The sequence below is a fragment of the Petaurus breviceps genome, unplaced genomic scaffold, assembly GCF_028583685.1.
Source record: "Petaurus breviceps papuanus isolate PSGF00001 unplaced genomic scaffold, PetGlider_PUasm1.0 64, whole genome shotgun sequence".
NCBI lineage: Eukaryota > Metazoa > Chordata > Mammalia > Diprotodontia > Petauridae > Petaurus > Petaurus breviceps.
The window spans coordinates 8,901,878-8,916,260 of record NW_027186428.1 but is presented as its reverse complement, the minus strand read 5'-3'; the positions used below and the strand labels follow the sequence as shown (position 1 = coordinate 8,916,260).

Genomic DNA, 14,383 nt, shown 5'->3' with positions numbered 1-14,383 from the left:
GTGTGTGTGTATTTGTGAGTGTATGTGTATCTCCTCAGGGAGCTATGGTATGATTCCAAAAGGCATGTGACCAACCAATCAATAACAGTCAGGATACATATAATGCAACTCCCAATTACTCCATGGATCAAACTCACTATCCTGAACTTGGGCTGCACAAAGTCCTTTTCAAGGCAGAAGCAAGTTATAACCTCAACTTTTCCTACATCTCAGCTAAAGCCATAGCTAGTCCTTTTAATCTGTTCATATCACTTCTGCACATGTCTAGGTTCCTCCATTTCCACCTCTAGTCAGACATGCCCTCTCTCCTAGGATGCTTCTACTTTGAATCTCAGTCAAACTTCTAATTCCACCCTTAGAATCACACAATCTTTGAGTTGGAAGGGACCTCAAGGATCCCTCAGTAACATCTGACACAAGGATCATCCAGACTCTACTTGAACATATGTGGTGACAGAGTGCCTACTTCTCCCTGAAGCAGCCCACTATACTTCTAGAGAGCTCTAATTTTTCACATCTAGGTGAAGTCAGCCTCTGCAAATTCCTGTTCCCACTTCCTCCTGGTTCTTCTTATCATGGCCAAAGGGAATAATTCTAATACACATGATAGACAGCCCCTTGAACACCTGAAGACAGTGATGTCCTCCCCAAGTCTTTTCTCAAAAACTAAATAGCCTCAGTTCCTTCAACTGTGTTCTGTTAACTGCTTATGTCCTGGTTACATTCTCACTGATATGACCCTTACTTCTACCCCACTTCTTGAAGCATTTTCCCTGTTTTTGGATGTAAAAATTAGAAGAGCTATTTGTGTTTGGTTTAATGTTTTTGCATTGTGCCCAAATGTAGCTATGATTATTGAGTTCTCAGAAGGCGTAAAGAGTTCTTCCTGCACAATAACCTCAAGAATGAAGTTTATGGAATACATTAAACTGCATAACTACAAAAGGGCAAGGGATGAAGATTCCCACGTGAGGAGACCTTCAGAATTCACTTAATCTGATCTCCTGCAACAAGTTCTATTTGTATTGAGTTCATTGTAAATGGAAATAGTCCAAGTAACTTTTGGAAGAAGTCCCCGATTTCTCCACATCGACCCCATCCCCAAAGATCCTGGTAATCTTTTTTTATCCTCAAGCCTTTTGCATCACAACCACTGTCTTATTTTAGTGGGTATATAAGCAGGTGGTAAAAGCCAAAAGAAAAACAACAAACAAACCCTAAAAAATTTGAAAGAGGAGAGTAAAAGATAGATGGATTCTTTAGGTAGTGGGCAGACCAAAATACCAGAGAATAAATAGTCTCAGATAACACAAATAGAAACCTATAAAAGCAAATCTAAAAGGCCTCTAAAAACCAGAGCCTGAATTCTGCCAATTTTAAGCTCTGACTCTGTACCACTCTAGTAATCCATCTTAGGACTGTCCCATGGGAGTCTGGATGCTATGTTATGATGTTTAAAGCCTACTATCATGCCGACAACTGCCAGGTATGTTCCTGTAACAGAGGATATAAAGTGTGCAAGGAGTACACTCCTATCAAAGGCCATACCCACACAAAGCCCAAGAAATGCTCAGGGTATGCCAGGAAGTTGCGTGATATTAAAAATCGAATCCAATTTCTTAAAAGGTTCATCACTTTCTGAGTAACTTAAGTATTAACTTGCTTAACATATATATTAGTTGGTAAAAATGGAAGATACTCCACCTAGGCATCTCACATTAGAAGAATCAAATAAAAGATGTTTAGAGTCACAGTGTGAGACGACCTTAGGAGCTGGCATGCAGGAGTGAAGAACATGCCAATCATTCATATCACAATGGTGATGTGGGCACATACACAACAGAGAGGCAGGTAAGTGGGCAGGCAGCTATGCATACTGGCACCCACTCCAGCACAGCACGCTGCAAACAGCACACAGACAATATCCTTTTTGAAATGGTCCACATGAGCATATAAGGGATGTTTGTTTGTTTATTTGTTTTGAAGCCTAGAATTCACCTGGGTTACATTTGCTCATTCTAAGGTCAAGTTAAGTATTCTGTAGTTCCCTGACAGAAACTATTCCCCAAAAGGGCTTATCTACTCCCTGCTTATCAATATGTGTGTGTGTGTGTGTAAAAAGGCCCTGTATGAAAATAAAGGGCTATGTCTGTATGAGCAAGGTTAGTGTGCTTGAAGATGATATATATGCAAGAGGCTTAGTTAGCCTTCCCAAGGACTGTTGGCCCTGAAGCCCATCTATGGTAGATGCTAAAAGTCTCTGATTTCCCCAAAGGCAAGTCAGAATTGTGTCAATGGGGATGAAGGAAAGCTCCCAATACAGCAGTTAAGCCAACAGTGTGGTCCATAGGCCTTAGAAGCAGCCCTATGCACAGGACTTATTCACCCCTCCCTACCAGTCAAATGAGAATGAATGAATGAGAGTGACAAACTGATCTCAAACCCAGTCTGGAAGTGAGAGGTTCCCTGGTAATGGCTATTTAGCCTCCTAGCAGGTCTTTTGGCTCCAGAGAAGTAGTTACCTTCTTCTTTTCCCTGGGGTTTATTCTCTTAGAACCTTTATTAGTTCATTCATGGGAACCTTGGAAGCAGTTGAGTTTGTTTTATGGAACTCTAGACCCCAGGGTAGCCTCAGAGCTGCTTACAGGAAAAGGCAATAGCTTAGGAAAAAATAGTAATTGTGAAAGAAATATCAAGAAATGCACTAGTGTGGGATGAGGCACATTCAGTCACTGTGTAAGGTTACACTTCAGACCAATGAGTGCCACTCTGGATTAGGCAACACCCTGGAATTTCTTAAATTATTTCTTGGGGTATGACAAAATTCATTAAAGTTAATTTTAAAAGATTTAAAATTAAGATTGTCATTTTAACTAAAATAAAATAAAATTCAATCTGAACTGTCTGATTCTCATATTTGAGGAGGGATTGCCAAGAAGTTATATAATTCTAATAATGTCCCCCCAGGGGAGGGAAGCAAACAGCATGGAGTCCCATCTGTGTGGACCATCAATGCAGATATTGTCCAAAGGATATTCAGCTACCAAGACAAGATTTACACATAGCATTAGTAGCCACAAAGCACAGACAAGCCAGCTAAAGAAGCCACAAATGAGACTGAGACCACACTGCCCTAGCACCAGCTGAGCACAGCTGTGAGGCCTTACCCCTGCTAGGCATCAAAAGGCGTTTCTTCATGTTGCCTGACAAAGCACAGGTGAACAGAAAAGAGAAAAAAATACCACATCAACAATCCCAACAATGACACGGAATTTAACAAGTATAATTCACAGAGACAGCAGAGATCAGGGCCAGGGTTCCTAGTACTGAACAAGCTGGCTTACAGTCAATATACCCAAGATGGCATGAAAAGGGCCTTGGTCATAGTCATAGATTTGATCACTTTGAATGTACCCCAGGCATTTCAAGGAAACAATGATTTTTCTGCCTGTCTCCAGTAATTAGACCTTGTTTATACCTGCTCAGAGAGGTTAAAGGCTTTCTCTCCTGTGTGTCACATATAACTCCCAGAAAAACTAAGAGGGACCGCATATGGTCCAAAGGTGCATTTGGCCCACGGGGTGTCAATCCCCTGTTTCTCCTCACAAGATAAGCCTTGTTTATCTATTCCTGACACTCTACAAGAGAGTGACAGTCATAATGATAACCAAGATAGTTACTCAGCTTAAACTTTATAAAGCACCATATTGTGTTTCTCATTTAATCCTCACAGAAATTCTTGGAAGCAGCTGGTGGCACAGTAGTTAGGGTGCTTGGACCTGGAGTCTGGAAAACGTGACTGAGTTCATATCCAGATACTAGTCAGATACTAACTGTGAGACCCTGGTCAAGTAACTTAACCTCTGCTTGCTTCAGTTTCCTGAACTGTAACTGTAAAATGAAGATAATTATAGTGTTTACCTTGCAGGGGTGTTGTAAGGATCAAATAAGGTAACATTTGTAAAATGCAATTAACACAGGACCTGGCACATAGTAGGCAGTATATGCCCATTCCCTTCCTCCCTCCCTTTCCTGACAGAACAGGTATTTTTTGTCACTATCTTACAGATAAGGAAAATGAGTCAATTCATATAGTAGTGAATTAACTTGCCTAGCAAAGGTGATAGACTAACTGAGAAATAGTCCATGTCAAAAGTTTTAACCTTTTGGTATCACCCACATGGCACCTGGTGAAGAATGTTTTTTAAATGTATAAAATAAACTATAAAGAATTGTAAAGAAAACCAATCTGAAAGACTGCTGTCAAAAACTATGTGTGTGTGTGTGTATGTGTGTGCATGTGTGTGTTCACAGACACCATGATAAGAACCCTTGCTCTAGGTCAAATGACATGTGGTAACACCTGCATGATACTCTCAAGCCCCAAAGAGGGAAGGGATCTCTTTCCATTCACAATCACTGTGAAAAGAAAGAAAAAAGTGATACTTATCTTACTCTTTAGCCCAGCAATAAAGCTATTAACCAAAATAAAAGCAAACTAAGACAGGAAAGCAAATCCCATATAAATGTCCTGAAGGCCCAAGTAACCATAAGACTCACGCCAGTCCCAATACCTTTAAAATCATACAGCTATACTTACCATCCATGCCATTGTGCTGTTCATAGCTCCTCTTGCCTAGGATGGTTGGGGACCCATTATTAATGACTGGAGTTGACTTGGCAGGAGTAAGGTTGTTGAGAGAACTAGACACACTCTTTATGGGGTCTGGCTTTGGAGGGCGGGGATGAGTCTCTGTGGGAAAAAAGTGCAAAGCAGTTTATTAGATGACTCACAGAGGGTAAATTCCAAACTCACACCCAACCTAGAGGGAGGATACAAATTTCATCCTAAAAAAGGAGAAAAGGCCGCTTACTTATTCTAATATTTCATAGATTTTTTGAGTTATACATTTGTAATATGGGGATCTGTCATTAGTTTATTCAAGATAGTGAGCTTATCATGTATAATTGGTGTCATCATGTCACAACTTGCTAGGTATTTGGGAAGCGCTAAATTATTTGTAGCTTGTCATGATGTATTGCATAGTTCCCTACCTTCTTATGTCACATAAGTCATCTAGACTCCTTTGTTATAATCATTATATAATTTCTAGCATCAGTGGTCCCAAATTACTATCATAGCTTCTCCATTTCCACAAACAAAACTGCAAGATTCAGCCATTCTTTTGGTGCTTCTTGGTTGACATACTGTTGGATGAGTACGGTAGATATCACCCAAGGGTCTTTTGAGTCTACTCTTAGATCTTAGTTTCCTTATTGCAACAAACCATTTTCTGTTACATATAATAAATCCAAAGGTAAAAACCTATTTAACAGCCTTTATTATTGCCATGTGAAATGTCTCCTTGTTCCAAAAGTATTTTGTAGGTTTCTGACCCATTTGTTGTGTGCTTTAAGAAAGCCTCATAATTCTCTTTCTCCTTTTTTGATAAGAAAATGTAAAACTTTCTAAAACTGCATTAGATGAGCCCTATGTATTATTATTATTATTGTTATAGTGTGGGTTTTTGTGAGGATTCTTTCCAAAATCTGCTATGGTTCATTTTGCAGGACCAAAAATGTACACTGTTACTGAATAAATATATGCCCTTTAAATGTGTTCCTCTCTTTCAGCATGGATTTCAGGATGCCAATAATTCTCTAAATGTATTTGATTATAACATTGTTTCATAATACTATATTCCATGTGTCTTGCCTAGAGGTAACTTGCCTCATTACCTTATAGGTATCACTTCATCCACTGGTTCAACATAACCCCTGAAATCAAACTTGAAAACTTCCATCTCTGTCTATCCTTGGCATATTCTAAGAATTTTACACTTGTGAAGTGCAAATGAATTTTTATATCATAAGAGACAGATAAGCTCTAGAGCAGGGGTGAAGAACCTGTGCCCTACAGGCCACATGAGGCTCTCTAGGTCCTCAAGTGTGGCCCCTTTTAGAGAATCCAAGCTTCACAGAACAAATCCCTTTAATAAAAGGATTTGTTCTGTCAAACTTGGACTCAGTCAAAAGGCCACGCCCAAAGACCTAGAAGGCCACATGCAGCTCCCCATCCCTGCTCTAGAGTAGAACTAGGACCAACAGATAGAAGTTATAGAGAGAGACTGACCAATCAAATACATCCAAAGTAGAATAAGCTATCTTAAGAGACAGTGGTTACCTCCCTCACTAGATCTTCAAGCAAATGCTAGATCACAATCTAAGAGGGACATTTATGTTTTTCATCTAGTAATATAATTTTTTTAAGCCTACAACTTCTATTTAATCTCAGAACACCCTGAGACTAGATATCTTCAAAGTATGAACTTCTACAAAGAGGACAAGAGGTAATCCTAAGGGATTTGTGATCAACCAAAGGGTGGAAAGACAACTCATTATATCACTGCTCAATAGCCGGCCAAGCAAACCAATCTCCAACACAACCACATTTATTCTTATACTCCAATCATCTTCCACTCAGTCATCTTCCTCTTGGGTTGAGCTTACTACCTCTTGCCTTCTGAGGGAGGTATTAACACATAAATGCTATTAAAATCTAAATTATCAACTGCTCACAGCAGCTGGACAGGTGCTATTATTGGGGAGATTCTACTCGCACATTCTGTTCCCCAGATTACCTCATGATTTCTAAAGGTACCCCTCAGAAGATAAGCTCTTTGTTTACAGGCAAAAGTGACCGCACTCCCTTAATTTTCCACCACACAGATACCAAAGTGATTTTCCTAAGGCACAAGTCTAACTAGGTTACTCTGCTATTCTAAAGTTAGACTTTATTTAATCTTTTCCTCACCCTTTCAAATATCATTTGTATAAAATTTTATAATATTAAATAATTATTAACATAGTAGGTATCTGGAAATCAGCCAGTAGAAAGAGATGAGTAGAATGACAATGAGGATGATAAGGGGGTCAATCTGCTGGGGAAAATAATATGGAATCACTTGGGCACATAACAAGATTTGCCTTGGCAAGAAGGGCCACCTTTTAATGTAAGACAGAGGTGAAGTTGTGGAAGATGTAAATGATGTGAGATGAAGAGAAAAGTGTCCTCATGCTGAAAGGCCTTAATTTTCTTTTTCAGTAAAGTATGAGATAAAATTCTTAGCTGAGATGGAGTTGGGGGTGGGGTAGAGGAAGGCACAGAAGGCTTAAGGAGGAATGGAAAGGATTAGGACTTCTTCCCCATTTGAGTAGTATTCTGTAATTTAAAAACAAACATTTTAAAATGAAAAAGTAGGGCAATGTATGCATGTTTTTAAAAAAAAATTCTTAACTAATAGTTAAAATGAACAGAAATAAAGTGTCTGGAGCCAAAATGGCAGAGTAGAGAAGTATTAGGTCTGGTTCTCCCCAATTCCCTTCCAAACAACTACTAAATAATGTCACAAATCAAATTCTGGAGGGACAGAACCAACAAAAGGTCAGATAAAACAAGTTTCTAGCCAAGACAACTTAAGAGGTCAGCAGGAAAGATCTTTCTCCCCAGGGAGATGGTTGGGACTATACGGTGCAGACCATACCAAAACGCCAACAACTGGGAGTGGCAGCAACTTTAGAGGCTCTTAGCCCACAGACTGGGGGAAGGGAAGGTAGGTGTTGGAGAAATGGTCAGGAGATTAAAGCAAACCCTTTGCTGGTGCTGGTTTTAGGACCCTGTTACTTTGCCAACGCACAGTTCCGGGTCACAGTCCCAGGGTCAAAAGGAATAATGACACTTGTGGCCACAAGGGAGCAGGGCCCCTATGCAATGACAGGGTGGAGAGGAGTACTTGGTTTGCAAAGTATTTTATGCATGTTATCTAATTTGATATTCATAGCAACCTTATAAGCTAGGTGCTATTATTACCTCAATTTTATTTACTTAATTATGTGGCTCAAATAATTTTATATTAAAAAAATCTGGTTATTAGAAACTACTTCAAAAAGAGAAATCTAGGAAGTAAATTCTTAATATCTATGGGGGAAGGGCAGAAAGAGAAAAAAGGAAAACTGAATCTTTGCTGTCCTTTCCACTGATCTGGAGGTGTAACGTGTCCATTCTATCCATAAAATTTTTTTTCTAATAAGTAGAGGTCATATCAACTAAAGTCAAAGCACTCTTTTTACAATGCCTGGCACATATTAGGCAGTTAATAAATATCTATTGACTGACTCTTGCCCCCTCTGGAAACAAAACTGAATCTGCTATGTATGCTGGGCTCTCATGCTTCTGCTCCTTCAGAAAACAGGAACTTGCATCATCTTTGGATTACAATGCCCAGAAGTCCATGCTTTTTTAACCATGCTTTGTTAGTCTTAACTCTTTGCCTTATCATATCAATTGTAGTACACTTGACATTTTTTTTGAGGTTTCTTTTGATTCTTGTGTTTGTATGAAAAGTTCCTACCTATCTCTGACTTTTTTGTTTGAAATCAGAAGTGTTTTAAATTCCCCTATACCATGAAAGATCCATTTTTCCACTGTAATACTATACTGAGCTTTGCATGGTAAGTTGTTCTTGGTTGTAAGTCTCTATATACTTTTTTTTGTGGGATATTGTATTCCAAGACCTTCTCTCATTTGTAGTAGAAGCAGCCATGCCCTGTCTGTTCCTATTCTTCTTTGATACCTGACCTGCTTCTTTCTGGATGCTTTTTGCTCTGATATCAGACCTCTGGATTGTGACTAAAATATTTGTGACTTTCCTTCTGAGATCTCTTTCAGGAGGAGAACTGTGCAGTCTTTCTGTTTTGCTTTCTGGTTCTAATAGGTCTGGAAAGTTTTGATTTATGATTTCTTGAACTCTAGTGGTTCAGGCTTTTTAAAAAACCATGGTTTTCAGGAATTCAATTATGTTTAAATTACCTCTCTCTGACCTGTTTTCCAGGACAATTATTTTTGATATCAGATAACATACTTGTCTTTCTTTTTTCCAATCTTTTGATTTCATTCTGCTATTTTTTGCTGGATTATAAAGTTCTTGGTTTCTGTTTAATCTTTCTAATTTTTAGGGATTCTGGTGTTTACCAATTTATCTTCTAAAATATTCTCTTTCCAATTCTTTCCTCCAGAGCTTTTATTTCATTTTGAATTTCTTGCTTCATTTCTTCTAGTTCTTCTTCTAAAATTCTAATAATTTTGCTGTCTTCTTTGATTCACTACTTTCTCCAGCTTTACTTTCTGAATTGAGGTTTTATGCCAGGGTCAAACCCTATCCCCAGTAGGGCTTTTAGGTGGGGTGATGGGTTCTTATCATTTTTACCTGGAATCCCCTGGGTATCAAAGATGATTTTGATTCTTTTGGGGTTAGGCCCACTTGGAATTTTGTGGTAGAGTATCTTTAGGGTCTTCTCTGGCAACAAAGTGTTATGGACCTCACAACCTTTAGGCCTTGGGAATCTTGGAATGACCTATAGCACTGCTCCTGCTGCAACTAGCAGGGCTTTATCAAATGACTTTTGAATTGCTGTAACTTAGACACACACCTTTGCACACAAAACTGTGCAAACATTTATCTCTGGACACTCTTTAGGAGTGTTATGCCCTGTACTGGTGCCCCCTTTGCAACTGTTCTTAGGCTTCCCACCTCTTGTGCAGTCCTGGGGTGAAAAAGTCACTTTTAGTTTCTCATTGGATTTCTTGATCATTAATTAGTCTTGTATGGACTTTAAGGCTTTGCTGGATGAAGTATGTGGAAGATGGGTAGTCTCCCATTTAGGCAGTCATTTTGACTACACATATATTATCCCAATTTTACAAATGAGGAAACTAAGGCTGAAAGAAGTTTAAGTGACTTGCTCAGCATCACACTACTAGTGTCTGAGACAGGTCTTCTTGACTTCAGATCTGACATTCTAGCCACAATTGGATAGTTGAAATGCTATATTCGTAAACTATAAATGTTAAAAGACCCAGAACAAATTCTCCTGTGAATTTTTAAATACTTTATTGTGGAATTAGGAAAAAAAACAAACACAAGACTTATAGACTATGCAATGAAAAGTCACGAAAGGGTTGTGATCAATGAGAACAAGGATTCAGTTGTTGCCCCAAATCACAGAAATGGCCTTCTTTACTAGGAGCATATGCAATCTGGGAAATAAAACTTATTTGTGTTTAAAAAACAAACAAGGGGCAGTTAGGTGGTGCAGTGAATAGAGCACTAGCCCTGGAGTCAGGAGGACCTGATTTCAATTCCGGCCTCAGACACTTAACACAAAAACTAGCCATGTGACCTTTGGCAAGTCACTTAACCCCAACTGCCCTGCCCTCCCCCCTCCAAAAAAAACAAAAACAAAAAAAAACAACCAAACAAAAAACCTTCTAAAAAGTGATTTTTAAGTCCGAATGAGGTCCATCATTACATATACACCATCAAATCAAGTCCTTTTCTACTACTGTAGTTAAAAGCTTTCATGACTTCCCATGATGAAAAAAATATCAGCTCCTGGTAACCCAGTAATATAGTAATAAGTTTCTCCAAATATTAGTAGACTGATCTATACCTATTAAATGGATTGTATATGTGCTAACTTTACTTGAAACTCTACCAGCTAGTTTGTTAGGATCTACCAGAGACTCTGTGTAACTGGAATAACCATTAAGAACCCAGTGTCACATCCACACCATGAAATGGCATCAGGTAACTTTTAGGAGGGATTTCATACTGGTAGAAATGCATTTCTTTTTTTAAAAAGCAATTGGGGTTAAGTAACTTGCCCAAGGTTACATGGCCAGTTATTTTGTGTGGGTGTAAAGTATCTGAGGCTGGAACCTCCCGACCCGGGGCCAGTGCTCTTACTCGCTTGCGCCACCTAGCCGCCCCTAGAAATGTATTTCTAGGTATTTTTGGTCAGTATCTCCTCACTCTCTGGTCTTTTCCAATCTGGACAAACAAAACTTTTAAATCCTGATGGAAATGATGTAAGGCGGTGTCTAGCCGACAACATACTCTTTCTAATATTAATATTAATCTGATTCCTGTTACTCTTCATTTTTTCCCAAGTTTTTCTGGACCTCTCCTTTTCTTAAGGAGTTATTCCTTCCTTTTTCCATTTTTATTGAAATGAGGAGCCCTTCTTACAGTATAACAGATGAAGTGAGAAGAATATAGCAAGTGCAACTAAGCTTGCTCACTTTCAGCAAGTCCAGGGCAATCAGTTAATTTTATCTGACTCATTGTTTGGAAGGGAACCCAAATAATGGAATCTAACTAATGATAATGAAACTAAAAGAAAGCTTCTGCCAAGTTCTATGTCAGTACACCTTGATCTTTTCAAGAGTATGTCAAGAGGTAAGGAGAGTACAAAAAGTCAAGCAAGTGTGAAAGACCCTAGGTCTTTCTATGGTCTGCTTTGGGTAAGGAAAAGTTATCCCTATATTCTTTCTGAGAACTTCAGAAAGGGTAACTCCTTAGGCTAAATGAAGTCTTTTTCTTTTTTTTTTTTAAAGCAATCAGGGTTAAGTAACTTGCTCAAGGTTATTTCTGGGTGTGGGGCTGAGTATCTGAGCCCGGATTTGATCCAGGTCATCCCGACACTGGAGCCGGTGCTCTTACTCGCTGAGCCACCTGGCTGCCCCTAAGCAATTGGGGTTAAGTAACTTGCTCAAGGTTACATGGCCAGGTGTTTCTGGATGGGTGCTAAGTGTCTGAGCCCGGGATTCGATCTCCAGTTCTTCTCAACACTGGAGCCAGTGCTCTTACTCGCTGTGCTACCTGGCCGCCCCGTAAATGAAGTCTTGGGGGATAAAAGAAAAGAAGATATTTTCCCCAATATTTTACTCTTTTTATCTTCAAGTGTTAATCAAATACTAAGACTCCCAACAGTATTTTTACCTAAATACCGGAGTACTGCTTCCAAAGGTTTTCGTACCACTTGTTTTAATACCAGTGGATTCTGGGAGGCTTCTGGTAATCGAGCAGTACCTGTCAAGATAATATTTGAGAGTTAGATACAGTAATGTTCTACATGTTTACTTCATTATTCAGCAGTATGAACTCCAATATTAAATAGCTCAAACAAAAATCAACTTGCAATTGTATATTAAGAAAATATACCCATCAGGAAATTGAAGAACTGGAATAAGGGAAGCATAGTAGTTGGTCAGTCAATAAGAAATTATTAAACACTTACTATATATGAGGGACTGAGCTAAAGGGCTGGGGATACACAGAAGGGAGAAGACAGTCCCTTGCCCTCAAGGAGCTCATAGTCTAAAAGGAGAAACATCAAGCAAACAAATATATACACAGAAAATAATTTAACAGAGGGAAGGCATTAGAACTAAAAGGTATTAAGAGAGAGGTTTCCTGCACAAGCTAAAATTTTGGTTAAGACTTGAAGGCAGGCAGAAAAGCCACAAGGATTGGGAACAGGGAGGAGGGCATTCCAGGCATGGGGGTCAAGATAAGAAAATGCTTGGATCCGAGAGATGGAATATTTTGTTCAAGAAATAGCCAGGTGGTCAGTGTCACTGGATCAAAATGTACATAGGGAGAGGTGGGGAGAGAGTGTAAGGTGTAAGACTGGAAAAGTAAGAGAAATAGTATAGAGCATTTGAGTGAAGATCAATATACATGTGATATTTCCTGTGAGTGTATAGTATGGATTTACTGAAATAGAATAAGAAAACAGATGAGGTGCTCATGAATAATACAAGTCTGCCACAGTTATCCTGACATCTTTTGAAGGTCTTTCTGTGTTAAAAGCATAGTAGCTAATAAATTCTACTTTGCTTCAACTTCTGTTTGGGACCTAATTATGAAAAAGAAAAAAATAATCAAAGAAGTGGAAATGATGGGAATATAAGCCAGGAGGTTTAGGGAAGACTGACCATTCCATTCAAAATCTATGAAAGAAAAAAAAAAGAAAGAAGAGAGGAAAAGAAGAAATAATCTGATATGTACTCTAGATTTGGAGAGAGTACACTTGAAGACGCTAAGAGAAAAGATAAATAAGATTTAATGGTACAAAATTCTTTAAGAACAGAGAGCCCAGAGGAAATGGGAAACTCTCAGGAACATAATTCTAAACAGAAGAGAAAAAATTACAATGAGGAAAAAGAAATTAAACTAAAGAAAATGACTTTCATAGGAGACTAATATGCAACTCAGATTAAAAAAACACACACAGAGATGATGAAAGCAAGGGTAAGTAAGGTCTTATAAGAAGAGTGTCAGGATGACAAATACTTAAAATGAGTTGAGGTCAATCATGAACACAAGAATAGCAAAAACAAGAGAAGGCCCAAAACATTAATAATGTTGCTTGGAGTGGATGGAACATTAATAGCTGCTACATATCAAGAAGCAGAATTCAAATCTTTGTGTTTCTGTTTTCCTTTCCAAGAAATATGACTCACCTAGGATAAGTCAGAAAACAAGACAACTACTTACCCTCAATAAATTCAAGTCACCAAGCCCAAAAGAACAACCTCAAGGAACACTGAAAGCTCAGTGGATATGATTGCTAAATGCTGTTTTATTTTTTTAAAAAGGTAGGGGGAGAAGTGTTCATTACCTACATATAAGATTAAGTTAAACTCTTAGAAAAATTCCAGAAAGATACTATTTAGAAATGGAACATGTCATCCTAGAATAACTTTTTTTTTCTTTCCTGGAAAGGTTACTAGGCTGGCAAATCAGGAAAAAGCTATGGACACAAATTTTAGGAAAGTACTGGATCAAGTCTTATGCTGCCTTTGTACACAAAAGAGAAAGATGTGGGCTAGACAATGGTACAGTTAATTGAATTTGGAACTGGTTGGATGACTAGATTCAAATATTAAGTGGTAGGAATTTTGCCTTTAGCTTTCAGAGATCTGTCTCCTTTGCTTGTGTGGTGTATAATATTTTTATTGCTGACCTGGATAAATGAGTCATGAAAATGGGAGGAACAGAAAATACATTTTATAACACAATCAGGATCCAGAATGTCTCAATAGGCTACAATATTGGACTGAATTTAATAAAATGAAATTTCAAACAAATTAATTAAAGTTGAACACGATCAGGGCGGCTAGATGGCACTGGCCACTGGAGTCAGGAGTACCTGAGTTCAAATCCGGCCTCAGACACTCAACACATAAAAACTAGCCATGTGACCTTGAGCAAGTCACTTAACCCCAATTGCCCTCCAAAAAGCAAAAAAAATAAAAATAAAAATAAAAAAAGTTGAACACAATTAAAAAAAAAATCAACGTTCCAAGCAGAAGATGAACAAGGTTATTATTTAACTTTGATGAAAAGGCTCTGAGGATTTTAAGCTCAATGACTGAACACTGTGTTGTGGCAGCCTTGGGCTGCATTAAGAAAGGAATCTTAAGCACAATGATGGGGGTGATAGTCTGGCTCAACTCTGTCCTAGTCAGAATGATATA

The 14,383-nt window shown here is 38.5% G+C and overlaps 3 protein-coding genes across 12 annotated transcripts in view; all 3 read right to left on the bottom strand.

Annotated features, from left to right (window-relative positions):
- Positions 1-14,383, bottom strand: part of MTA1 (metastasis associated 1) — a 279,124-nt gene that overhangs the window by 33,693 nt on the left and 231,048 nt on the right. For 6 of the 9 annotated variants that reach the window (XM_069103876.1, XM_069103874.1, XM_069103882.1 and 3 more), the window contains 3 exons: positions 11,841-11,930; positions 4,601-4,753; positions 3,168-3,203 (listed from right to left, as the gene is read on the bottom strand). In XM_069103876.1, the coding sequence (XP_068959977.1) occupies positions 3,168-3,203; positions 4,601-4,753; positions 11,841-11,930 (279 nt within the window). The remainder of the gene's footprint in view (positions 1-3,167; positions 3,204-4,600; positions 4,754-11,840; positions 11,931-14,383) is intronic. The other 3 variants (XM_069103877.1, XM_069103875.1, XM_069103881.1) reach the window with 1 other exon arrangement.
- The window catches only part of CRIP1 (cysteine rich protein 1), a 311,632-nt gene that overhangs the window by 138,454 nt on the left and 158,795 nt on the right, over positions 1-14,383 (bottom strand). The gene's annotated exons all lie outside the window — the stretch shown is intronic.
- Positions 1-14,383, bottom strand: part of CRIP2 (cysteine rich protein 2) — a 258,552-nt gene that overhangs the window by 85,374 nt on the left and 158,795 nt on the right. The window lies entirely within an intron of this gene.